This window comes from Tauraco erythrolophus, unplaced genomic scaffold (genome assembly GCF_009769465.1).
Source record: "Tauraco erythrolophus isolate bTauEry1 unplaced genomic scaffold, bTauEry1.pri scaffold_52_arrow_ctg1, whole genome shotgun sequence".
Classification (NCBI taxonomy): Eukaryota; Metazoa; Chordata; class Aves; order Musophagiformes; family Musophagidae; genus Tauraco; species Tauraco erythrolophus.
This window is the reverse complement of record NW_028238620.1, coordinates 3,119-30,410: the sequence shown is the minus strand read 5'-3', so window position 1 is coordinate 30,410 and position 27,292 is coordinate 3,119. Positions and strand designations below refer to the sequence as shown.

The 27,292-nt window shown below is 45.0% G+C and overlaps 1 protein-coding gene across 1 annotated transcript; it reads right to left on the bottom strand.

Annotated features, from left to right (window-relative positions):
- Positions 1-1,249: 1,249 nt before the first annotated feature.
- MAPK15 (mitogen-activated protein kinase 15) lies at positions 1,250-27,292 on the bottom strand. The gene is given in 14 exon segments (XM_086630832.1): positions 1,250-1,385; positions 1,388-1,481; positions 4,528-4,679; positions 5,133-5,433; positions 7,351-7,456; positions 7,703-7,840; positions 12,896-12,953; positions 15,107-15,246; positions 16,166-16,329; positions 16,486-16,616; positions 17,163-17,253; positions 22,914-22,943; positions 23,414-23,512; positions 27,224-27,292. Coding segments are annotated over 14 exon segments (1,683 nt in total). The 3' UTR covers positions 1,250-1,275.

Sequence of the window (27,292 nt, the reverse complement as noted above, 5' to 3'; positions counted from 1 at the left end):
TAGAATTAGTGGAAAACAAAATGAAGGGCTTTAAGATTAGCTGTGAAGAGTTTAGTCATCTTGGTCTTCAGAGAACAGTTAGTTACCTGTTCTGCTCAAAAAAAATCTGCATTTAGGCCTGAAACTGTTAAAGAATCACAGATGGTTGGAAGGGACCTTCAAAGATCATCTAGTCCAACTTCCCCACCTTGGGCAGGGCCATCTTTCACTAGATTAGGTCGCTCAAAGGCCCAGTCGAACCTGAACCTTGAACACTTCCAGGGATGGGGCATCCACAAGTTCTCTGGGCAACCTGATCCAGTGCCTCACCATCACCCTCATCATAAAAAAATTCTTCTTTATGTCCAATCTAACCTACTCTCTTTCAGTTTAAAAAACATGTCTCTTGTTCTGTCACTACAGGCCCTGGTAAAAAGTCTCTCCCCATCTTTCTTAGAGCCCCCTTTAAGTATTGGGAAGGCCTCAATAAGGTCTCCCCGGAGCCTTCTCTTCTCCAGGCTGAACAACCCCAACTCTCTCAGCCTTTCCTCACAGTAGAGGTGTTCCAGCCCTCAGACCATTCTCTGGCCCTCCTCTGGGACCCGCTCTAACTGGGCCATGTCTGTCCTTGCACTGAGGGCCCCAGTGCTGGACACAGTGGCTCAGGTGGGTCTCACGAGAGTGGAGTAGACAAGAAGAATCCCCTCCCTCGACCTTGCTGGCCATGCTGCTTTTGACACAGCCAGGACACGGTTGGCTTTCTGGCTGCGAGTGCCCATCATATCATCCACCAGTGCCCACAAGTCCTTCTCCTCCCGGCTGCTCTCGATCCATTCCTCCCCCAGCCTGTACTGGTACCAGGGATTGCCCCGACCCACGTGCAGGACCTGCCCTCGACCTTGTTGAGCTCATGAGGTTCACATGGGCCCTGAACATGTTTTGAATACGTCTGAAGGCCCGGGATAGTCTATGTCTAAATACATCCAAGGTGGCAGAACACCGCCCTTTTCTGTACTTCTTTGCAGTGATTCAGACGGGGAACACGAACTGGCAGTATTCACTGCTCTCAGAGTATGGCAGCAAACAGTGCTGTGCCTCTGCCTGCGCAGGCCGGAGGGCAAAGGGATGAGATTCTCTTTCCCGTTGGTTTGTCCAGAAGAAGCATGACATTGTTCCATGCAATCCTTCAGCTGGCGTAACTGCCAAACGCCTGTTACATTTTGTTCTCCCTGTTACGGCTCAGTCAGGAGACTGATGAGATGAGCGGTACTTCCCTGGTTAGGACACTTCCAATCTTCACTGCTTAGGTTGTTGGGAGGACTTTGGTATTGGAAGACGCTGCAGTGCAGATTTACATATGGTTCCATAGGCCTGGGAGTAACTGGCCCATTGATGCTTTCGGTCACAGCAGCTCCCATGTTTGCAGTAATCTGGAACATCTTTTTACTGGGCTTCAGAAGGGGATGAACATCTTTGGTGTGAAACTGAGTATTTCTTGGATTCTGTGCAAGAAAGAAAAGCCAAGATAGATATGTAACCTGCAATCAGCTTTCTAAAATACAACTAATGACACCGATTTTGCTTCAGCTGAGAGTAGGACAGATCATTAACATTATTTGAATCATAAACAGAAGAGATAGTTTTGGTAAGATCAAGAATAGGATGGTGAGGATCATGTGAGGGAGAAGGGGCCTTGGAGAATGAGCGTATCAAGAATGGGCGAGTGGCACTGAAGCCAGAGACGACAAAACTATCCTGCACTGGAGCAGAAGTCCAAGGCCTGTTTGGCTCCTGTCCTCATTTCCAACAGTAGTGAATGCTTTAAACAAATGTACAAAAGAGATCATCATCATTCCCCAGGATACCCTCCTGGCTTCTGCCAATCAAATGGCTCGGTGACTTTCTGAGTCGGAAGCTGCATACGGATCCTGTGTTTACCAGCCCCTGTGGGGAAAAGTTATCGATACATTAATACACTGCACTACATAATGCACTGCGATACACTGGAACCTGCAGTTCCAGAGGAGCTGTTTCACTGCAGCCTATGTGTTGTGAACCTCTAAAGTTAACTGAAGGTAAGAGTTTCCACTCACTGTTGTGGCACTGGCTGCTGTCACCCCAGCCATTACAGGAGTCTTTCCTGGTCAAGTGGCTGAGAACAAGAGTTTCATGAGCCTGACAGGATATTGAAAATGAATGCAGACTGAATACAGAGCAAACGGGAGTATCAGAACTTTTCAGCTCCTGCTGAGGCTGAGTGAGAAAGATGGAAAAGTCAACATTCACTTAACATAAGCTCAGCCACAATGCTGATGACTTTCTACCACAACATCCTGTCTCTGACACTAGTCAGTATTAGCTTCTCAGGGAACAAACATAAAGCACAGGGCATGTGTAGGGTGAAGTTCTCCCTATTATGCTCTTCCAGTAACAGAAAGTTGGTCACAATTACCTAAAAATTCTTCAAAATGCATTATTCATATGTCCATCTGCACAGACAGCAATCTCCACGATCTCATATTGTAGAATAAATGGTTCCACACTTGCTCCACACTTGTGGAATAAATGGTTCCTCTCACTCTCAGAACATTTTGAATGGGACTCCAGAGCAGAGGGGCTGAAAGATGAGTTGCAAGTGTGCATGTGGACATATCTGGAAATTACTGGCAATCATGTCTCTTTTTAGCAGTTATTCATATGTATTTTCATGTCAATCACAACAGTAAGAAGAGATCCAGTAGGAACAAGCTTGACTCTTAACAATGTCTGCAGTTTGTTTCTAGCTTGAAATGGTTCAGATCATTCAGATTTGTGCTCAAATAAATAATTTGCTTTAAGGTAAATGTGATCTTGCATGCTGACATAAGGCGACTGATCCCACCCAACTCATCTTTGAGAGTGGTGTCTGTTGTAAGTCCCTTCACACAACTGTGCTCAGCACGCATTTTGAATGGTTTGGAGCTCCAGCACACAGACACTCAAGTATTCTTTTGTGGGGATGTAAGTCCCACGACAAACAAATTAATCTTTAGTGTCACAAAAAAAGTAACCTGTGGTGCTTCCTTCCATATTCTTCCTCTGCCATAAGCTTCCTCTGATCACCTTGTGTTGGCTAGACTCTCCTTGAGCTAGTCTGCAGACAACTAGCTCAGGAAAAAGAAAAAGCAGGGGCAAGGAGGTCATTTAAGAACCCAATGAGGGTAAGAACTTTGACAAGGAAACATGGCCAAGAACAGGGAAGAGGGAGAACCAGAGGTCATGACTGAAACCTTCATTGTTCAGCAACAGCAATCCATTAGGTTGGTTCTAGAAGTAGTGTGAACTCTCCCGCTAAGTCTGGAATATCCAACAGTCTTGGTTAAAAAAGAATTTGCTACCACTTTGGACAGGACAAGTCATCATTGAAGATAATGTAAAAGCAACTGATCTGTGATTCTCGAAGTCAAAAGGAGTTTTTGGTGCTGCTGACAATCTGAACAATGCAATAATCTGAAACAGTGTTCAAATCCTCGCTTGTCTGACGTGATAAAATTGAAAGGAGAATGGATTCCAAAATTAGCCTGTCCTCTAGAAAAAGGGCAGTGGAAAAAACATCATCTATCTCAGCACATCTCCAAAGATGTTGCATTAAAAACTCAAGATGGGAAAAAGAAGTAGAGGCAGAGAATCTGCAGAGATATTTTTACTTTTCTTTTTGATTATATTTAGCTGACATACATGATTCGTTACAATTAATCTTTGTGAAAAAAATACTGCTAATGAGGCAGAGACCTAGATTTACAAAAGGGCTGGTTTACTTCATGTTCTCTGAAGTATCTAATTCCCATACGTAAATCCAACAGTTGTTCACAGAACTCCTGCACAAACCTGTGGGCATCAAAATACTCTTGCTGCTTAAGTCACAGGTGATAGGGTTTTTTGAAAGACTGGGGTTAGACGTAAAACTCCAGGAGAAAGTTAGGATTTATAAACCCAGACTAGCTGAAGAGCAGCATTACATATGCTGCAGATGAAAGGTTTAAGCCACACCTGCACTCTTGGCATTTCCTGGTGATTACTATAGATGGTCTTCCTCCCCACACTCTACCTCAAGCAAAGAACTTAACTCACGGTTGTAAACTTCACTAGTAAACAAAACACCCGAAATGCAGGTATTGCAGCACGGAAGACTGCAGTATGCAAGTTCCTGTAGGAATCTACCCCATATTAGAGGCAAGTTATGGCTAGTTATTTCCCCCGCAGCAGAAACCCTTCGGTGAGCACACTCTTAGCTCTCTAGTGAAGGGAACACTGTACAAGCCCAACTGCCTTATCATACTTGTTTACTGGTACCAGTTGACTGACACTACATACCTGCAACGAAACTGCAGTGTATGTCTTTGTCACAAGTTATTTTAACTGATAAAAATTTAATTAAGTCACTCACAGAGCAATATGCCTCTCATTTAAGTATCTTTACAAAGTTGCAAATTAAGATATTTTGTGACTATTCTTTTTGGTCCATGAAAAGTTAAGATGGGGGTTTGTTTTGGTAGGACTGCTACTCACCTTAGAAATGTTCTGGATGCTTCTAGGAGGCAGCTGAGCATTTGCATTTGCCCATGTGATTTGTCTCCCTGGTATCCTGTTGTTGGAGATTCTGGCCTGTTGAGAAGGTGGTGCAGAACAGTTCCTGATCACAGCACCAGAATTTGCATTACCTGCAGAAGAAAAAACGTGAGACAAAGTAGGAAAATCATGAGGACACAGAACACACTGAGGTAGAGACAGAACACAAAAACTGAGACAGCCTCTGCCACCTCGCTTCATCTCACAAACAAAACAAAAATATCCAGAATAAAATTAGAATGTAGCAGCAAACAAAACCAGTTCAAAAGCGCACGGGAAAAGATAACAGCAGTAGAGCAGCAAAGAGAAAACAGAAAGGAACACAGTCAAGACTGAGGCGGAAGAGAGCCAAAGAGAATGTCATACACTCAAAACTCATTCAACAGTGTTTTGTTCCTATGTCATTTTCCTCTCCCACTTTCACCCTCTCGCTTTTGCCATGTACATTCCCCTTCTTTCTTTTTCCCCACTCAATCTTTCTTCTTTCTTCATCATAACAATGCCTCATGGTGGATTACATCCCACCACAGATGGGTAATACCTACTTGGAACAGCAGTGTGTGTTATGGGATTGTAGATCACACTGATCTTGGATCTCTGACATGAAGTTCTTGCTAAATCTTCACTCTGGCTGGATACTTCTGGCTGAACAGTAGTTGTAGTTCCACCATGCACATGCAAAGTTTTTAGAAGAGGTGGTGTTAGTTCTTTCTGGCCTTTCTTGGTAGGTAAAGTCACAGAACTGGAGTTTGGAAGAAATGGCCCGGATTCAGACGGACTTAGTTGAATATTTTCTCTCCGCACTTGCTCCGTTGCATGGCTATTTAATTTCTTTTCAAGGATCATCTACAGAAAGGAGAAGTTGGTTAGACCTAACACAGCAACACAGCAGAGGAACAAAACGAAAACAAAGAGAAAGAAAAATATCTGCAATTTATTTCACAAGATAGGTAACAAGTGTAATTTTAAAATGAATTTAAGGTGGGAAAGAAGATAGAAATAATATTCTCAGTAGAAAGAAAGAATAGGCTGAAACATTAAGAAAAAGGATTGGGTGAACAGGCAATTTCAATATATCCTGAGAGAGAACACCACTAAATAAAACACGCATTAGCCTTGGAAAAGACAGAATCTATATGCCCAAAAGGTTAATACTATATTGTTTCTTACTATCCCTTTCCAAAACTTTGCAAAGCTGATTTTTTAACAGTCAAAGCAACATTTATTCCAGTTAGTTCATAACTATTTCTCACCTACCTCTACATGCCATTATCTAGCAACAGGATCCTCGCCAAGGTTTTGGGTCTTGGTGCAGACAATCTGCTCTCAACTCCCTGTAAGCACAGTCACCCCAAATTTGACACCCTATCAGTCAGATTATTCATAACTATTCACTTGTTTCTTAGCCTTGTACCTAGAATATCTGTGACCAACACAGGAGGAAAGAGTGTGGGAAATACGGGGTAAAACAGACAGTCTTGTGTAAATAGCTGCCTGGTCAATAGGCACTGGCACAGGTTGCCCAGAGAAGCTGTGGCTGCCCCATCCCTGGCAGTGTTCCAGGCCAGGTTGGATGGGGCTTTGGGCAACCTGGTGTAGTGGAGGGTGTCCCTGCCCATGGCAGGGGGGTTGGAACGGGATGGTCTGTGAGGTCCCTTCCAACCCAAACCATCCGATGATTCTATGAAGCTTATCTGGCTTTGCCCCGCCCCTGATCAATGCAGTTGGCTCTATCTTCTTATTAAATTCCTTCCTCTTTCCTGAAAGAGAGGCTGTCTACTCTGTCTGCGTGTGTCTGTGTATACGCAGGTGTGAGTGCCTGCAACTGCAGTCAGACCACAGCTGAGAGGGCCTGTGTGTCCCCGGTGCCAGCAACCAAGAGAGTGCAGGTGTGCCAGTGAGCATCCAACCGCGAGCGAAGAATGAGTCAGACGAGCTGGCGAATAGATCAAGTGACCTGGGAGCAATGGGGTGAGTGGGTGTCTAAGGGCCAGCTCTGGGTGTGAAAGCACCTGTGTATCACTGGGGGTGCTGGCTGGGTGGAGGTCAGCCAATGGACCCAGAAAGTCCTGGCCAGCTGTTTGTCCGCACGGTCTGTACCAGCAGCTGGAGCAAGGCTGCAGCCTTGGGAGCTTGTATATCCAAGCGCCAGCAACTGAGGAGACTGGGATCCAGGGGCCAGCTACTGAGCAGACTTGAGTGTCTGAGACAAGCTGCTGCAGGGATCCACCTTGTATGTACGGGTATACATTCTCCTGAGTGGCCTTCCATCTTGCTCAGCCAGAGAAGGGAGCAGGATGAGGCCGTTGGTGCTGTCTGTGTGATGCCCTGAGTGCCTGTTTGTGATCCATGTGGCCAGCACGTATATGTGTATATAGGTAGTGTGTCTGTGTTATCATTGTGTATGTGCCTACTAAGAATACATGTCTGGCTTTGCCACTGGCTGGACCTGGGGACAAGGAGTGGCAGCAGCCTTGCCTCTCTTAGACTGTTGCATCCAGCACAATATATTTTCCTCTAACAGAGTCTCTCTGGCATCATGCTTTACAGACTTTTCGCAGTGGCAATCTGGATTTAAAGACCTCTCAAAAATTATGACAGTATGGAACTGACTGATCAGAAACACCAAGATGTAGTTGTAAGCATGTATGGAAGACTAGGGGAAGGCAAATAGAAGAAAATGACAGAATTCATTAAGTGTGTGCAAGAATGGCAGGTTAACTGGAGGATTAAGATTTCGGAAAATAGGGTAAAAGAAAGTACCTCATATAATTTATTTCGATATTCTGCCACAGACAGCTGAGTATCATCACCTAAAGGCAGAATCACATCGTAATCCAGACAGGGCTCCCTGGCAGGACAGTGAAACCTAAGAAGATGATAACACATTATGTAATTCACTAAGACTGAAAACAGCACCACAGATTAATATAAAGTTAAAAGGGATTTTTAAATCATCTAGTGTGACCTCTAGTGTAAATAAGTTTAGAGAAAATTAAAAATTAGCTTTGTCTTTTTTTTTTCTATCATGCATATAAAGAAAACTTGTGCCAAGAGCAGGTCTATAACATCTCAGAAGACCTCAGGGGAGACTGCACATTGGTGTTACTCTCACCTCTTCACATAAGGATGCTGCAGAGCCTCCTCTGCTGTGAGTCGTTTATCAGGGTTAAATACTAGAAGTTTCTTCAGAAGATCCAAGGCAGGCAATGGAGTAGAGGATGGTAAAATCTCCTCAAATGTTACTCGCTGCCTGGAATTCAAAACCCAACAATATAAGCTCCCAGTGTCTAATTCACAGTGAAGGCATGAATTACAGTTCTGGGAATCACATCGAGGTGACAGCTGACTCCAGCCTTCACTCACAAATAGTGTGTCACAATCCTGGCACACTCTAAGGACAGGCTGTGAGTGCAGTGAAGTCCTTCACCCCTCGGACCAGGTTTCAGTGCCTCCCTCCTGGTGCTGGGAGCCTACGCGAAGTGCCGAACTGGCAAGTCTGGTCTTTCTCCTGTTGCAGGGGAAAGAGCAAGAGCTCTCAGACAGTATCAGACACAGGGGAATAACAAGTCCTCTGGACAACAAGTCCTTCTTTTGTTCTTTTGACGACGTGGGAAGCCCAAACTCCTAACTTGGATGTTTCAGTTGACCTGTTAAAGATCCCATGAATCCAGTCCTTAGACCACAGAAATCTATTTCTGTATAATTTGCAAAAAGAAGATGAAGTTTCTATGATTCTATAAGTTTAAAAATCTGGTTCTGCATTTTGAAATCCTAAAGATAACTATTAAGACAATGAACATGAAAATATCTAAAATATTTGAAAAATCAGTTTTAAAACACGATTCTTACTTATATTTTAAACATACTTTTAGTTTAAAAAATGATCCATCACTGAACATAGCATTTGGACTGAGTGGTTCAGAAAAAGTCTTTTCAGTTTTGAAGACTAAGATTTCCCTTGCTTTTTACCTAGCTGGAGTCATCTATCAAAACTTAGCCACTTGACTGTCACATTTTTTTGAGAAAAAGAAAAAAAAAGATAATATCCAAGGAGTAGGGCTGTCAAATAAAAGTACGTTTCAGCCAGGAACAAACGGAGAGCTGCAATTGCTGTCTTTCACTACTCAGAGAAGGGTCACAGAAATGAGAGAGCTCTTCTCAAAGGTGCTGTGGTGGGCTGACCCTGGCTGGCAGCTAAGCCCCCACCCACTCGCTCCACTGCCACCGCTGCTCTTTGACACGCAGCAACCCTACAAGCACCCTTGCTAAAAGGCTGGACAAGCTAGACAGTTGTTTAGTCCTCTCTGTATCCGTGGTGGATACACTGGAAGCCCACTGGTATCCTTCTGGGTCCCTGAAACAGCCTCTCCTGATGTAGCCCATGCTAAGGATGGGCAGAGCCTCCAAGTCAGTCCAATAGGATGCTTTTGCCACTTACTGCTTCTTAGAGTCACTTCAGCCTCCAGCATAAATAACTGTTGGGATCATCCTGTCTCTCCAGAAACCCAGGTGGGTTCTGCCCCTTGTATCCTGATGGCATCAGGGTCACTGTGCACTGATGCCCAACAGAGCCTTATACTCCTGTGGGTCCAGTGTGCCAGACTATTGAATCTATGCAGCTCAATAAACCCAGCTATGCCTTTCCTCTGCTTGGCTGGAGGCATGGCCCTCTATTCCTGGTCAGAGCATTCATTACCCAACTCCTGTAATTGCAAACCAGGATCAGAAGTAGGATCTTTCCACTGTGTCTGGGGAATTGCTCAACAGCAACTGCAGCAGTCATCCTCCCTAGTGGACCCTTTCTGGCCGCTGTTTTCCTTGCAATTCCCATACACAAGTTTCTAGGCTTGAGATGATAGATGCCCCATCCCACTTCCTCATGTTGTCCCCATGGTCACGCAGATAGAACCATAGGGTGGCATGTGGTCCCTTCCCTTTGAGCAGAGAAAGGCTGACTCCATGTGACACTCTTGATAGCTAAGACACCAGCCTGTATGGGTGAGGAGGAAAACATACTCTCTTTGAATTTACTGGAACTTTTTGGACAGTTTTTCTACAGCTCTGATGCAGGACCATAGGGTTGAGGAGGTAGAGAGATTATCTTTGTATTGCCAGAGCTAGCCAGACAGTCTGTCCACAGCTGGCGCCTCAACATCTGTAGAGTTATTGTCAGAGTGCAGTGCTGACATACAGTGTTCATGTGCTCTCTACAAACCTTTGACTGTAGGCACCGGACTTCACCCAGATCTATGGAGCCCTGGCTATTGCTCAGGTCGCTGCAGATCAATTCCCTAATGCTGGATATCTCCCTCAGTGGTGGCCCACTTGCTTCAGTAGTTTACAAGATCTTCCTTGAGGGGATACCTTGCCTTCACGCTCCACAGAAATTACCTCCAGAAGCTGCAGATTGTTGCCCCTCTTCCGATCCCTTCATCAGTTCCCCAGTTCTTAGAGAGAGATCCCAGTTGCTGGGCTTTCTTACCCTCTCATTCCTGACTCAGCACTGGCCCCAGTATCCTAGCATCAGAGCAAACAGGTGATCATTCGCTCACCTAGATGACAGCTTTAATCTTTCTGCACATCTTGCAGCTTGTTCAGGGACAGGGACCGGGTGGTTTCTGCACTCATTCATGATTTCTCTTTCTTTCCCCTCTTGTTCTTGTGGCAGCTCTGCTGCAGAACAGGCTGCCTCTTCTGGTTCTTCCTCCTGCTCCCTCTTAGAAGCTTCTTCCTCCCTTACTAACCAAGTTTACTTCCTCTTCCATTGCTTAGGAGCAACTGCTATTGTCAAGGCTTGGGTCTCTGACTTAGCCACAGTGCCCAATTTTCTGTCCTCACATCCAGAGACCCTTCCACCCTGCTAAGGTAGGTAGGCCAGGCCCCAGCGCAGTGTGAGAGGTTGTGTCTCTTTGGCATAGACAAGGTATGATTTCTTCAAGTGTTTTGTCACTTCAACAGGATGCCACGCTTGTTCAGGTGTGAAGTCCCACACCATTAGATGTGAAAATTGCTCTAGGTACCTGCCCAAATTCTCCTAAGCGACTTGTCACCAATGACCTGACTACCTCAGGGCACACCCCTGTGTGGCACTCACAGATAGTCAGTTTTCCTTAGGAAAAGCCAGAATCAGATTTTTGACATATACCAATGTGAGCATTCTAGTTACACAAGGATGTGCAAGAAACTGAAGAGCTGCTGTAACAAGGCAGGAAAAAAAGAATCTACCCCAGGAGAGAGGAAGGTGGGAGGTGCCATTCTTAATTTTCTATACAAATTGGCTCTTGGCTGGGAAGAGGAGAAATACCACAATAGGCTCAAGGCCAGTGCTTTTATTATAACTGTCCCAGGCAAAACACAAAGAAGTGCTAAACAGCACAGCAGACTGCAAAAGTTGAAAGCAGCCATTAACAAGTCCTCAAATTTGATGTACAGCAAGAGAGGGAGCATGCCATGGAGCAGGTAAAGGAACAAACAAACCAGCGTCGAACACAAATACATCAATGTTACGACCAGCAACAGCTAAAGAGGTGTGACTACTACAGATTCCTGTCTAGTACACCCCAATCAAACCTATTGAGATGTCGAACCTCTCTGGCCCCACGTTGTGCGCCCAGAAGGACTCTGGTGGCTTGACCCTGGCTGACAGCTGAGCCCCCATCCAGGCACTCACTCCCTCCCTGTCAGCGGGATGGGGAGAGAATCGGAAGGGCAAAAGCAAGAAAACCTCATGGGTCAAGATAAAGACAGTTCAATAAGTGGAGGGAGGGGAAAATGGAAAAAAGCCCCAAACCCACGTTGTGCAAAATCAATCACTCACCACCAGCAGACGGATATTCAGCCAGTGTCCGAACAACAGCCACTATGGACACGATGGAGAAATTCCTCCCCACCTGCTTTACTGCTGAGCACGACACTACACTGTACGGAATATCCTTGTTCAGAAGGGTCAGCTGTCCCGGCTGTGTGCCCCCAAGGCTCTCGCCAGCCCTCAGCCTACTCGCTGCAGGGGCAGAGTGAGACGCGGAGACGGCCTCGATGGCTGCTGTGCAGGCACTGCTGAGCAACAGCCGAAATGCTGTTGTGTTATAACGCTGGTTTGGTCACAAATATCAAACACAGCAGCACATGAGCTGCTAGGAAGGACCTCAGCTCCATTCCAGCCAAACCCAGTACAGGTGCATAGCAGAAGGACAAGAAGCAACATTCACGAGTTGCATCATCAAAGGAAATTCCTACGGGACGCTGTGGCTCCCCACTTGCCCCTGCCAAGGTCAAACACACATGCCGTGCTGACAGGTGAATCGACAGAGACAAAAAAGTCTCAGTTCCTCAACTACCTGGCATAGATTGATACAGGAATCCTGGCATCCCTGAAGGACAGGGCATAACGCTTCAGCATGCCAGCTGAAGCAGTCAGCAGAAGTCAGGATCATAGAATCATAGAATGGTCAGGGCTGGAAGGGACCTTCAAAGGCCATCTAGTCCAACCCCCCTGCAAGGAACAGGGGTATCTCCAACTAGATCAGGTTGCTCAGGGCCTCGTCCAACCTGGCCTTGAACGTCTCCAGGGATGGAGCAAATGCTGTTCATTTGAACACACAGCTCATGGCTTGAGCCACCCTAACCCAAACCGACAAAAACGCACTAGTAAGACTCAGAGAACCCGTTCCACACAAAGCTGGGCTACGTGTACTGCAAACCCCCGGATGAGGAGGTGCCCACTGGTATCATGACAGATGCAAGCAGAGAATACTTAGAGACTGGTGAGTAGTTTGCTATGGCCATTGGGTAGTGTGAAAGCATTAAGTTTACTAATATTTGCTAATTACATATGTAATAAATGCAGAATTGTGTGGTAATCTGTGTACACAAATGGACAATCCAAAAGAACCATGAGAGACATGAGGAAAAAAGCAGCAAAACCCCCAAATCACAGTGAGAGTCAATAAGCAGCTGGAATGAGGCCGTCAGCCTGAACAGATTCAGGATTTCCACATGTGAACCAATGACATCAGATACCCAAATGACTCAGGACAGGAAAATATTCTAATTTTGAGAAAGGACACATGACAATAGCTTGGAATGCAGGCCCATCCTCACTTTGTTTTGGTATTTCCAGATTATGTCATTGGTTGTCTCTTTTTTTTTTAAAAAAAACTTTACATCCCTTCCCTCGAGGTAGGTGAATCTACAGAGAGCAGAAATCATTTCCACTGGTGAACACTGGAAGGTGAACTTTAGGGGACCCTTTTGTCACCACCACAGAGTGTTGACTTCTGAGACACACCAAACATACAAAGCTTACCGGGAGCTCACGCGGCTAATAACTGAGGCCCTGTAGTCCGACTGCATCGCCAAAACATCTGCAACAATGGAAAGATACTGTTAATGCCAGGATTAAGATTGCCAGAGCTATACCGTTTATGAAAGAGAGCAAATATTTGATATGAACATAGGAAACTATCCTAATAAAACTCAATGTTAGATCTTACGGAAGAGAGACGGAGTATTTATTTACAATTTTTCTAAGCTGATTTTCTCAATTCCTATTCATTCGATCATAGATATCATAAATTTGCACTCTTACATATGCAGAAGCATCAATGTATCTGAGGCCATATGATCTGGCTAGGATCACTTGTGTGGGACACACGGAACACGGGATATCAGCTGTTAATTTTGGCATCACATCCCCTGGGGTTCTTTCTGCTACATGACCAAGAGCTGTTTGGGCTGCATCCAAAGCAGCGTGGGCAGCAGGTCGAAGGAGGTGATTCTGCCCCTCTACTCTGCTCTCGTGAGACCCCCCTGCAGTGCTGCCTTCAGCTCTGGGGTCCCCAACATAAGAAGGACATGGAGCTGCTGGAGCAGGGCCAGAAGAGGGCCATGAAAATCATAGAATCATAGAATCATAGAATGGTTAGGGCTGGAAGGGACCTTCAAAGGTCATCTAGTCCAACCCCCCTGCAAGGAACAGGGATATCTCCAACTAGATCAGGTTGCTCAGGGCCTTGTCCAACCTGGCCTTGAACGTCTCCAGGGATGGAGCATCCACCACCTCTCTGGGCAACCTGTTCCAGTGTTCTACCACTCTCATAGTAAAAAATTTTTTCCTAATTTCCAACCTGAACCTACCTCCCTCTATTTTAAAACCATTACCCCTTGTCCTATCATAACTGGCCCTCCTGAACAGCCTCTCCCCATCTTTCCTGTAGGCCCCCTTGAGGTACTGGAAGATCATCCGAGGGCTGGAGCACCTCTGCTCTGGAGACAGGCTGGGAGAGTTGGGGCTGTTCAGCCTGGAGACAAGAAGGCTCTGGGGAGACCTTCCAGCAGCCTCCCAGTACTAAAGTAGGGCTCACAAGAAGACTGGAGAGGGCTTTTGGACAAGGGTGTGTAGTGACAGGACATGGAGCAATGGCTTTACACTGAAAGAGGGGAGATTTTGATGGGGTCTAAGGAAGAAATTCTTCCCTCTGAGGGTGGTGAGGCAATGGAACAGGTTGCCCAGAGAAGCTGTGGCTGCCCCATCCCTGGAAGTGTTCAAGGCCAGGTTGGATGGGGCTTTGAGCAACCTGTTCTACAGGAAGGTGTCCCTGCCCATGACAGAGGAGTTGGAACTAGATGATCTTGAAGGTCCCTTCAAATTCAAACCATTCTATGATCTTTAAGTGCATCTTTTCACTTGTTTGGCTAAAAGAAAAAGAAATCATGCCTGTGGTATGCTGCAACCTTGCAGTCATTATCCTGAGGTAAGGGTATAGGACCTTCTGCTAATGAGTCATTTGTCCTGCGGTCTTGTCTGAGAGTGCAGACCTTCTGGTTATGACATTATCTACACATCCCTCAATTGTATTGCTGAGAATGGAACAGTATATTTTTTTACTAGTGCTGGCTATTCTTCTAACTCCTGTTTTGATGTTCACACACATATTTCCATTCATATTTCATTCACAGCAACCAAACGTCTAACAAAACTACAAATAACTTTAAGTTTGAATGAAATTCTCCAAAACTGTGATGTCCTTAAACTGAAGGTAGCTATTTTTCTAAAAAGTATTTGCTGGCTCAATTAGAACTTATCAACATGTTGTGAAAGTTTATAAAGTGTATGTGCTGTTAGACTGGAAGTCATAGAAGACAATCATTATAATAATAATCCCCTTTGGTTTTAACATATATTTACTCCAGCTTTCACTTTTGTGTTTAGATTTCCAGACCAAAAAGTCCAATTTACATCTACTATGCAAGCTCCACTGAAGTATGATACTCTGTTTTAAACTGTTATGTTCTTATAAATCTCAAAAATGTTTTGAATGTCTGGTTCTTGTTTCTCATCTAATCAAATACGGTCTTATTTTCCTCTAACACTAACATTTCACAATTAAGTCTTTAATTTCCTTGGGCAGATGTTAGAACGACACCAGTGATACCTTCTTCCCTGATCCACCCGGGCTGCTTTCTTTCAGTCTTTCAATCTCCTCTCTAAATACCTTCCCCCATAGAAGAGTCCTACCTTCTGGGGATGGGGCAGGAATGACCCTCAAGATCTGCTCTATCTGATCCACTGTTGATGTTCCAGGAAAAAGAGGTTTCCCAAGTAGCAGCTCTCCCAGAATACAGCCAATGCTCCACATGTCTACACCTTTAGTGTAACTACAGATAAGAAAAGAACAGAGTTAGGACTAAATCAAGCAAGTATTTTTCTGTACCTGGTATTCACACCATCTACATTAGCTTATTTTGCTGCAAAAACAAGCTTGATAACTCCTTGAATACAAATGCCCACAGGTTTTAACCATAAAGTGAATGAAATTCAGGAATCATGAAACTGGCAAGCATAAAACAGAAAGGAGATTTATCCCAGTAAAACTCTATTCTAGGAAATATATTGAAGGCAAATTCCAGGACAAGGTCATACCTACTTTTCGTATGACCAACAGTGAAGATACAAGTTGCTCTTTGGAAACAACTGACTTTTCAGGGCATAATGTATCTAGAAAGTAGTTACAATTTCTTAAGCAAAGTAAACGCCAAACAATGGGTAAACAACAGTTTGCAAAACATCCATATTTTAAATTCAGGATACTAACCCAACCTGTATTTATTTTCTTTTCTGATCAATAAGATTTTGTATATTTAAGCCAAAAAAATGACTAAGCCTGACTAACAAGCAGCTGATTTAACATTTGATTTCAGAGTATGTTCTGAAGGTCTGTCAAAAAACTGTCTTTAAATTTGGAAAACATGACTACGGTGCTCAACCAAATTTTGTAAAGATGCAGATTTAACCGGAGAAGAGTAGGTCTAGTGGGAGAAAGGATGACAAACAGATGAGCTGACAACACATGTAAATGGACTATCTAAGAAGCCAGGAAGGAAATGTACATGTCATAAGAGATTTTTATGTTGCAGAACTGAAGTTTCAATGCATACTGAGAAAACAGACTGCTGACATGACATCTGGTGACATCTAAAATGAAAGGATTTAAGACCTTTAGACAATAACCAACAAATTTTTCCAGTGGTGAGGAAATTATAGGCTCCTCTCCCTTCCCTCATAACAAGCAGTTACCTCCAAGAGGAAAGTAAGATCTCAGGGGCTCGGTACCAGCGTGTTGCCACATACTCCGTTAGAGCAGGGTCTCCTTGGTCCTCATTCCTCTGACACAAAGAACGGGCCAGCCCAAAATCACAGAGTTTAACAAAGCAGTCTGCATCCAGCAAGATGTTTGAAGGCTGACTTGAACAAAGGAAAATTAATTAATTTTTACTCTCTGAATGGCAGAAGGTTATTATTAAGGTTCTTTTACTAGTCTCATTCTTTTCACACTTTTCCATTTAGTGTTTAACAGAAAACTGGAGTGAAGGATAAAGACTTTGACTGAAATATACCTTCTGATCTCTGTGAATAACATTTCCCGAGTGGATGAATTTAGTTGCCTTCAGGAGTTGATAGATAATGTAACACTTGTGGATATCTTTCAGCAAATTCCCCTTCTTAATCACAGCATGTAAATCTGTCTCTGTAATATATTCCATTAGTAATATATTTACATCAGTAAAGGATTACCAAGTTGTGAATATAAGTTCCTCAAAGCAAGGCCAGAATAGACCACTGTCCAAACTGCAATCTTTCAAGTGCATCCTCGACAAACTTAACACTGGAATTATTAATAGTACTGCAATCTCTCTGGATTTTCAGTTTGACTTGCAGCTTATGCTACAGTAACTGCTCTACTATTGCATACTTTTGCTATAATAACATTGCACAGTCTCTTCCATATGCAACTCTTCTGGCTCTACAAGCCTTCTAATTTGTTCCTCACTGCCGTCTTTCCTTCATCTCAACCAGTCAGTTCTCATGTAATTATCACTCCCTTTAAAGTTTCACTGCTATTCTCACCTAATCACAACTGATACAGATATAAAAAAACTGTCCTGCTTCTACTTTTATGTCTACTTACGTGAATATTCATGTAAATCATCAACACACAACTCTCAAAGGAGGGAACAAAGACAGCTCATAGGAGAGGCTGTATTTGAACGGCTGACGCAATGCTAAGTCTCACCCATGGACTCAAAGATGAGGTAGATATCCTTGTCATTCTGAGCTCGGATAACATCAAGCAGCTTGATAATATTTGGATGTTCTCCAAATTCCTGCAGAGGAAAGAGACTCAACTGTAAAAATCAAGTGTCTTGCTTGCGAATCATCACAATAACCTATTTAATTTTGTATTATTGTATAGAACAAACAGTAACATGCTATTTCCTTCATTATGCTGCTTCTGAAATAAATTAAAAAAAAGGATTTAAGTTTGCTCCACAGTATGAAACCAGTCAGTTAATCTAAAAAATAATCTCTGTTTTCTGAGTCATTAGTTCTAAAAATCCCTCATTACCATTTGTGAATAAAATCCAGTCAACTTTACGCACGTCATATTTCCTTCTGAAGGCAAGGAGTTATTGTGGCAGTGAAAACAGAACAAAGTTGCCACCAACATTCTGAATTCAAAATCCCAACCACCAGAAAGCATCTCCTTGAGGGCAGGCTGAAACACTCTACAGGCTGCACTGACTGAGCTAACCGCAACGGGAGATCAGACAGCCGGCGTACGGAGACACCTAAACACGGACATCCGAAACTGGGGGTGAATCTGTCCTCGTGTTTGCAGGCTGACAGCACTGCCAAGATCATTTACTTCAGCCTCAGTCTTCAGGACTTTTATTTCCTATAGCTAGCAGTTCTGCGCTGCTAGAGACACTATGAACACTTCACAATACGTCAGCATTTTCATGAGCCACCCTGAGTATAAATAGTTGCATCATAAAACTTATGTCTGTATCTAAAATAAATAAATGGTTTTTTGTTATTTGAGCAAGCAATACAGATTCTTTATATATTTCCATCACAAATTGAGATATAAACAGTATCAAAAATCACAATATTAAGCTGTCTCCAGCACAGTCTTACAGCCACATCACCTTCCAAGACTCTGAGAGCAGACAAAAATTGGTTATAATTTAAAACATCTAGAAAAATCATAGAATGTGTTGGGTTGGAAGAGATTTTAAAGATCATCTAGTTCCAACCTCCCTGCCATGGGCAGGGACACCCTCCACTACACCAGGTTGCCCAAAGCCCCATCCAACCTGGCCTGGAACACTGCCAGGGATGGGGCAGCCACAACTTCTCTGGGTAACCTGTGCCAGTGCCTCAGCACCCTCAGAGGGAAGAATTTCTTCCTCAGATCCCATCAAAATCTCCCCTCTTTCAGTGTAAAGACATCACCCCATGCCCTGTCACTACACACCCTTGTCCAAAGTCCCTCTCCAGTCTTTTTGTAGGAAGGCTGCTTCTCACTGCAGCCAAGGCTGCCCTTGAGCTTCACATTCCTCACCAGCCTCTCTTTGTTGGTGAGAACAAGGTCCAGCAAAGCACCTCTCCCCGTTGGTTCCTCTATCACTTGGAGAAGGAAGTTATCATCAACACATTCCAGGAACCTCCTGGATTGCTATGTCCTGCTATTTTTTCCCTCCAACAGATACTGAGGTGGCTGAAGCCCCCCATGAGGACAGGGCTGGTGAACGTGAGGCTGCTCCTATCTGTCTATAGAGGGCCTCATCCACTCGGTCCTCCTGGTCAGGTGGTCTGTAGCAGATCTCCACTATAACTGTCACCCGTCCCTGCCCTCCCTTTAATCCTGACCCATAAGCTCTCTTGCTCAGCTCCCATCCATCCCCAGGATGAGCTCCACGCACTCCAGCTGGTCCACATGGAGGCCTGTGACGAGTGGTGTTCCTCAGGGGTCAGTACTGGGACCAGTGCTATTTAACATCTTGGTTGGAGACATGGACAGTGGGATCGAGTGCACCCTCAGCAAGTTTGCAGATGACACCAAGTTGTGTGGTGTTGTGGACACGCTGGAGGGAAGGGATGCCATCCAGAGGGACCTGGACAGGCTGGAGAGGTGGGCCTGTGAGAACTTCATGAAGTTCAACAAGGCCAAGTGCAAGGTCCTGCACGTGGGTTGGGGCAATCCCAAGCACAAGTACAGGCTGGGTGGAGAATGGATTGAGAGCAGCCCTGAGGAAAAGGACTTGGGAGTGCTGGTGGATGAGAAGCTCAACATGAGCCAGCAATGTGCACTGGCAGCCCAGAAAGCCAACCGTGTCCTGGGCTGTATCAAAAGGAGTGTGGCCAGCAGGTCGAGGGAAGTGATTCTGCCCCTCTACTCTGCTCTCGTGAGACCCCACCTGGAATACTGTGTTCAGCTCTGGAGTCCCCAACATAAGGACATGGAGCTACTGGAACGAGTCCAGAGGAGGCCACGAAGATGATTCGAGGGCTGGAGCACCTCTGCTCTGGAGACAGGCTGGGAGAGTTGGGGCTGTTCAGCCTGGAGAAGAGAAGGCTCCGGGGTGATCTTATTGCAGCTTTCCAGTACCTACAGGAAAGCTGGAGAGGGACTTTTTACAAGGGCGTGTAGTGATAGGACAAGGGGCAATGGATTTAAACTGAAAGAGGGCAGATTTCAATTAGATATAAGGAAGAAATTTTTTACATTGAGGGTGGTGAGGCAGTGGACCAGGTTGCCCAGAGAAGTTGTGGCTGCTCCATCCCTGGAAGTGTTCAAGGCCAGGTTGGATGGGGCTTTGGGCAACCTGGTGTAGTGGAGGGTGTCCCTGGCCATGGCAGGGGAGTTGGAACTAGATGATCTTTGAGGTCCCTTCCAACCCAAACCATTCTATGATTCTATGATTCTATGATTCTATGATTCTATGATTTGACATAGAGGGTGGCACCTCTTCCTCATCTTCCCTGCCTGTCCTTCCTAAAGAGTGTGTATCCTTTCATTCCAATGCTCCAGTCATAGGAGTCATGCCACCACATCTCCGTGATGCCAATAACATTACAGCCCTGCAGGTGCGCACACACCTCAAACTCCTCTTGTTTATTCCCCACATTACTTGTGTTTGCACAGAAGCATTAAGTTGGGCCCCTGATGAACCTGACTTACTGGCTGGAGTGGCTGGAATTTCATAGAATCAGAATCGTAGAATTTCTTTCTGCTGCTCTTCAGGTGCTCTCAGCTTGTCCTGTGCTAGCCTGATATTATCCCCTTACCCCTTCAAGTCTAGTTTAAAATCCACAAACCAACACACTTCCCTTCAGCAACCCATGAAAATACACTTACAACGCAATAACATACAGCCAGGCCTAGAAATACCTTTGCATTTATTCGGAGGACAATATTCAGAACACCCATCCAAGTAATCTAAAGAAAGTTTTTACCCAAAAGGGATATTTTTCTAGAGATACAGATCAGAACTGACAGTGTTACTGAATACTGTTTAAGAACTTACTTCAAACTGAAGGAAACCCCCATTGTCTCACACTGTCTTGCACTGGAGCTGATAACAGAAAGTTATAAAAAAGTTTCAATCTATTCTAAAAACCATCCTACCTTGAAAAAAACTGCCAGTCCTACTTATATTTGCTCAAAGAACAATGCTCTCACTAATTACCAAAAATGACATTCTAAAACGTGGCTCAAAATGCACCAAACAGATCTACAACCATGCTGAACAATAAACACAAAACCTGACAGCAGCACAATGACCAGCATACTACGTATCGCCCAGAGAGAATCTTCAAAAGGCTCAGAGTCTACATCAACACTTCTCACTTACCATGAACTTAATCCAGCCCATCACATGCCCTTGTGACAAACATGCAGACGAAACTAAGCAATCATTACGCGCAGGAAGGAACTCACACAGACAAGAGACGCAGACAAATTAAGTCAAACAGCCACTTACTCATGACAGAATATTTCTTACATCTTTCCCTTTCTGATCTCTCAGTCCGGAACCTCAAGAAAGAGCTATAAAATACCTTTAAGAATAGGAGGGAGAAACTAAAATTCTTAAGTCAATTGAGCACAAAAAGTGATGAAAGTAAGGGCTTAATGGCACTTTAACCTGCCTCAAAATGACTTGTTCTTTCCTTCAGGAGAAATAGTTGTCTTTTTCCTCTCTCAACTCCTCCTCCACCCATCTACTCCAGAAGAGCTGTACTTTCAGAGATGATCTAACTTACAGATAATTAACTTCTAAGGAATAGTTTTCATATGTTTTTAGCTTTTAAGTTTGTGTAGTCTATTTCAGGCTTAAAGAATGATTAAAAAACCTCTTCTCTTTCCTACTTAAACTTGACAGTCCTAGGAAATAGCTCTTCCTATGAGCCCTGCCTTGCTTGTGTCCTTTGAAAATCATAGTTATCACTATTCAAAAACATTGATGTTTCTACATGGTAAGTCCGTGGAGGAATGGACAAATAATTTTAATGCCCCTGATAAGGTAATTAGGTAGTGTGAGGTCAATTATATCAAAACAAGAGCAGCCTTAAGTAATTCCATACAGAACTTCCTTTTTATTTTTGCTTTGGTTATTTCAAGTGGTCAAGTTGCTTTCCACATGATGTAGGAAAAAAAATTTTGGCATGTAAATCTCTTCCACATCCCAGCCTCACTCTGAATCACGGCATTTAACGTTTAAGAAAAACACTTTTTGTCTATAAACCTGGCCAGGCAGGACCCCCCATCCCCTCTGGCCAGGGCCAAGCCAGTCGGCACTCCTGTGAACGCCCTATTTAAGAAGGGGATGGAGTAGCCCGAATCGAGCTGGACCTACAGTGAAGAGAAAGGGGATGCAGGGGCCTGGCCCCCCAGCTGCCCACGTTGGGCCGTCGCCACTCGGCTGGTGATGACCATGGTGGCATGGCTTGAAGAGCGCTGAAGCGCTCCGCGGCTGGGGCACCCGCTGGCCGGAGTTCATTCTGCCGGGACTGCCGAGGTTTGAAGGGCCGATCAGAGAGAGGGCTGGGATCTGAGAGAAATGGCCACACCGACACCAGGGGCAGCGAAGATGGAGCGGGAGGAGGTGCCGGAGCTGAGATTCCCCTGCAGCCCATGGTGAGATGGCAGGCAGTCCCCCTACGGCCCATGGAGATTAACGGTGGAGCAGAGATCCACCTGCAGCCCATGGAGAACCCCACGCTGGAGCAGAGATGCCTGTGCCTGGGTGGGAAGGGCCCCACGCTGCTGGAGACTGACAACAAAGCAGAGATGCATCTGAAGTCTGTGGAGGACCCCACGCCACAGCAGGTGGCTGCACCCTAAGAAGCTGTGACTCCGTGGTAAAAGCCCGCACTGGAGCAATCTGATGGGTAAGGACTGCATCCTCTAGGAAGGACTCATCACGTTCGAGAAGTCTGTGGATTATTTTTCCCCATGAGCAGGTGCTACAATGGTAGCAGGTGAAGAGGGTAAGGAGTCCTCTCCCTTCAAGAAAGGAGTGGCAGAAACAGTGTGTGACAAACTGACCTGTAACCCCCCATTCCTGGTCCCCCTGCAGGCTGGTGGGAGGAGGTAGAGCCGGGAAGAAGGGAGGGGAGCCGGGAAGGTGTTTTTAAGATCTGACTTGGTTTCTCGTTATCCTCCCTGCATGAACTGTTAATGAATTAAATTGCTTTTCCCCCAAGCCGAGCCTGTTTATCCTGGGGCCATGGTCGGTGGGTGATCCCTCCCTGTTCTTATCTCCACCCTCAGGCCTTCTGTTACATTTTTCTCCTCTCCACCTCACAGAGGGGACAAGTGAGCGAGTGACCGTGTGGTGTCTTAGCTGCTGGCTGGGCTAAACCATGACAGTTGTCAACAACACTGATCATTGCATTTTGAAAAAGAATAGGAAGAAAATAGGCAAACAACATCAGAGATAATTAAAAATCAGAGAGGAGGGGGAAAAATGGACATTACCTGCAGGAACATAATCTCTCGAAATGTTCTCTAGAAATAAACAAAAAAAAAGGTTATCACCTCAACAGAATGACAGAACAGAGGACGGACTTCCAAAGAGAGGGTTAAATCTACTCTAATCTCTAAAGCAGAGGAACCCCATATCAGGTAGACAGACCAGGGAAAACCTAGAGTGTCACAAGTGTGCTCTCTGTGCTTAGACACTATGGCATAACAACATAAGGGAGAATCAAATCATGCATGCCTATGGAGACATTTTTTTCTAAGGGACATCAAACAGTACTTTGTGGATGCCAGGAGGCATATACATATACATATACAAATCTTTGTATATAGAAGATTGACATTTATTGCTCCTTTTTATCCTAATATAGCTATAATAGAGTATTATTACATGCGTCATTGTCAAATAACTAACATCTTTCAGAGACATAAATACTGAAAATAACTACAAACTCCCATCACATCTTTCAGGCCATGTCAAAACAATGATTTCTAACCTGAGCATCCGTTCTGTTCCTGAAAGCATCAAAAATCTTCTTAACAGCAACTATTTCTCCTGTCCTGCGATCGATTGCTTTCCATACAATGCCATAAGCCTGGGGAGAAAACAAGACAGATGAACAGTGTACTATGACATCTGAAGCACAGTTCAGACCTTCAGTGTGGAAGCAGAACATACTCAAAAGAGGGACTGAAAGAAGAGGTAATCTCCAGCTACCTAGAAGAAAGAGAGATTAGGCCAATGAGCAATACCCAGTGAGTCAAGGACTAAGAGCACCTATACAGAGTCTGACCAAAGGTCCACAAGGTAAAGCATCCTGGCCCCCAAAGCAGCCAACAGCAGATGTACATACTCATGAAGTTCAGCAAGGTCAGGCAAACCCCAGTATCAATACAGGCTGGAGGAGGAATGGATTGAGAGCAGCCTGGAGGAGCAGAACTTGGGGGTACTGGTGGATGAAAAACAGACATGAGCCGGCAATGTGCACTTGCAGCTCAGAAAGTCAAGCATATCGCGGGCTGCAGCAAAAAACACGTGGCCAGTAGGTTGAGGGAGGGAATTCTCCCTCTCTACTCCGCTCTCATGAGACCCCCCCCCTGCAGTACTGTGTCCAGCTCTGGGGTCCCCAGTACAAGAAAGACATGGACCAGTTAGAGCAGGTCCAGAGGAGGGCCATGAAAATGGTCCAAGGGAACACTTCTCCTACGAATACAGGCTAAAAGAGTTGGGGTTGTTCAGCCTGGAGAAGAGAAAGCTCCTGGGAGACCTTATTGAGGCCTTCCAATACTTCAAGAGGGCTTCTAAGAAAGATGGGGAGAGACTTTTTACCAAGGTCTGCAGTGGCAGTATCATAGAATCATAGAATCATGGGATGGTTTGGGTTGGAAGGGACCTCAAAGATCATCTAGTTCCAACCTCCCTGCCATGGGCAGAGAAATCCTCCACTACACCAGGTTGCCCAAAGCCTCACCTAACCTGGCCTTGAACACTTCCAGGGATGGGGCAGCCACAACTTCTCTGGGCAACCTGGTCCACTGCCTCACCACCCTCAATGTAAAAAATTTCTTCCTTATATCTAATTGAAATCTCACCTCTTTCAGCTTAAATCCATTGCCCCTTGTCCTATCACTACACGCCCTTGTAAAAAGCCCCTCTCCAGCTTTCCTGTAGGCCCCCTTTAAGTACTGGAAGGCTGCAATAAGATCACCCCGGAGCTTTCTCTTCTCCAGGCTGAACAGCCCCAACTCTCTCAGCCTGTCTCCGTAGCAGAGGTGCTCCAGCCCTCAGAGCATCTTCATGGCCCCCCTCTGGACTCTTTCCAGTAGCTCCATGTCCTTCTTATGTTGGGGACTCCAGAGCTGAACACAGTATTCCAGGTGGGGTCTCACGAGAGCAGAGTAGAGGGGCAGAATCACTTCCCTCGACCTGCTGGCCACACTCCTTTTGATACAGCCCAGGATACGATTTGCTTTCTGGGCTGCCAGCGCACATTGCCGGCTCATGTTGAGCTTCTCATCCACCATAGAATTGTTTAGGTTGGAAAAGACCTTTAAGATCATCGAGTCCAACTGTTAACCCAGCACTGCCAAGTCCATCACTAAACCATGGCCCTAAGTGCCAGATCTACATGTCTTCTAAATCCCTCCAGGGATGGTGACTCAACCGCTTTCCCTGGGCAGCCTGTTCCAGTGCTTGATAACCCTTTAGGTGAACAAACTTTTCCTAACATCCAGTCTAAACCTCCCCTGGATCAATTGAGGCCATTTCCTCTCGACCTATCACTTATTACTTGGGAAAAAAGAAGAGACCTCTCGATTTCCAACAGTGTAGTGTTATAGCACCCATTTGCAATACTTATACTCCAACTGTTTGTACTTCCTGATTAATGGCAAAGGACCTGAACCCATACTCCAGGACGACACATATTCTTGGGAAGTCTGCCTCAATGACGCTATCTGAGTATTTAAGCTTGAAAATAACTCAATATCACATATTGCAGCTGTTTTACTTTGTATGAGTATTTCAACATTAACTGGGTGTTTCTGAGTGAGAAAGGATCCCATTGTGCAGATGTAAGGCATCTCCTAGAAGTGTGGAAAGTTAAGATTCAAATCTATGACCTAAAAATAAGAAAACTGGATCTGTACCACAAGGGAGATTGAGTAATCACCATTTGCAAGTATCACAGAGTCATCTAGAATAGGGAAAACTTAGGTACAAGTTCCCATTCCCTTAGCAGACAACAGAACTTCTAATTAAAAAAAAAAAAAAAAAAAAAGTGAACTATTTGTATTCCCTCACTGTACAGGAACAGCTTATCTCCCGTGCTGCTGCACTTCTCTGCTGCATTTCTGGGGGCAGCCCTCACCTGTTTCAGGGAGTCCAACAGCCTTTTAAGTGCTCATGTAAGTACATTGGCTGTGCACATTTACAATACTTACAGAACTTTCGACATCCAAGAGGCAGAAAACACAGATATTTAGGAGACTGGAACCACTTGAGTTCAGAGCTCAATTAGTAGTTTTGATAATGTCAGTGATGCTTAGATGATGGACCTGAAGCCACTAAAGTCCCTTAAAGACCTGAATGTATGTGGTTATGTTTGTGAAACAGCCTCCAAATAGAACTCTCGGACTATTTTATATTTCAGATGAAAGAAAAATGTCATTCTGCTTGAAGAACTGAGCAAGTAAAAATATGTAATATATTACATTCAGTCAAAGGGAGAAAGCTGGGAACTAGTAACAAGAGGGTAGCAGACCTCAAGTCAGAGCAAACGTAGAATGAAACAGTCGTAAGAAAGATCAGTGTGAATTCAAAAGGAGAAAACCAAAACATTGTCTTAGAGGGTAATGAAGAAAATAAGCCTCTCTCAAGTGCCCTGTTGTAATTGCACCCGAAATACTTAACTATTGGTATCAACACAACTAAACAATGACAAAGAGCTGCCAGAATAGAAAAGCAGATAATCAGGAAGGGTTTAGAGACTGTCTGAGAAGAAAGATTGTAGAAATTAACGTTGGCTTACATATAAAATATGTAATCTATGGGGAAAAAATTACTTATAGAATTATAGAATGGTTTGGGTTGGAAGAGATCTGAAACCCATCCAGTTCCAACGCCGCTGCCACGGGCAGGGACACCCTCCACTACACCAGGTTGCCCAAAGCTCCATCCAACCTGGGTGAGCTCATCCAGGGATGGGGCAGCCACAGCTTCTCTGGGCAACCTGCTCCAGTGCCTCAGCACCCTCATGGTGAAGAATTGCTTCCTTCTATCTAACCAAACCTTGATGTGGCATAATACTCGAAGTAATGGGGCTACAGAAAATGTGAAAGAATTTGGCAGGCACAAATAGGATACACTCTGAGACTCGGATTTCTTTTGCTATAAACCAGGTGTGCATGCAAGGTCGGTGCTTTGTGTGGCGGTTCTCCTGTAAAATACAGGGAAAAAAACCTGACAGGGAATTTAAAGGAATTTTCAGTTGCACATGCTGCAACAGAACACTGACCTTCCTCTTAAATTTAGTTGTGAAACAACTAGAAGAAGCCACAAAAAGTTATCAGGCTACGATTTATGATTTTTTTCTCTATTGGGCATAACAAATATTTCGCAGCCCAGTTTTTCTTCAACTACATAAACTCCGCGGCCTCCCGCACTGCCCGCAGCTCGGGCCTGCGGCGGGGGACCGGGACTCCGCGGCCACAGGCACCGCCGCGGCGGGCGGGCGGGCGGGCCCGCGGGGCAGCGCCGGGCCCCGCCGCCCGCGCCCCGAGCTCCCGCCGCCGCCCGGCGCACTCACCCCCTTGCCCAGGCGCCTCTTGACCTCGTACTTCCGAGCGACCAGCGCCTCCACCTCCGGCGCGCTCAT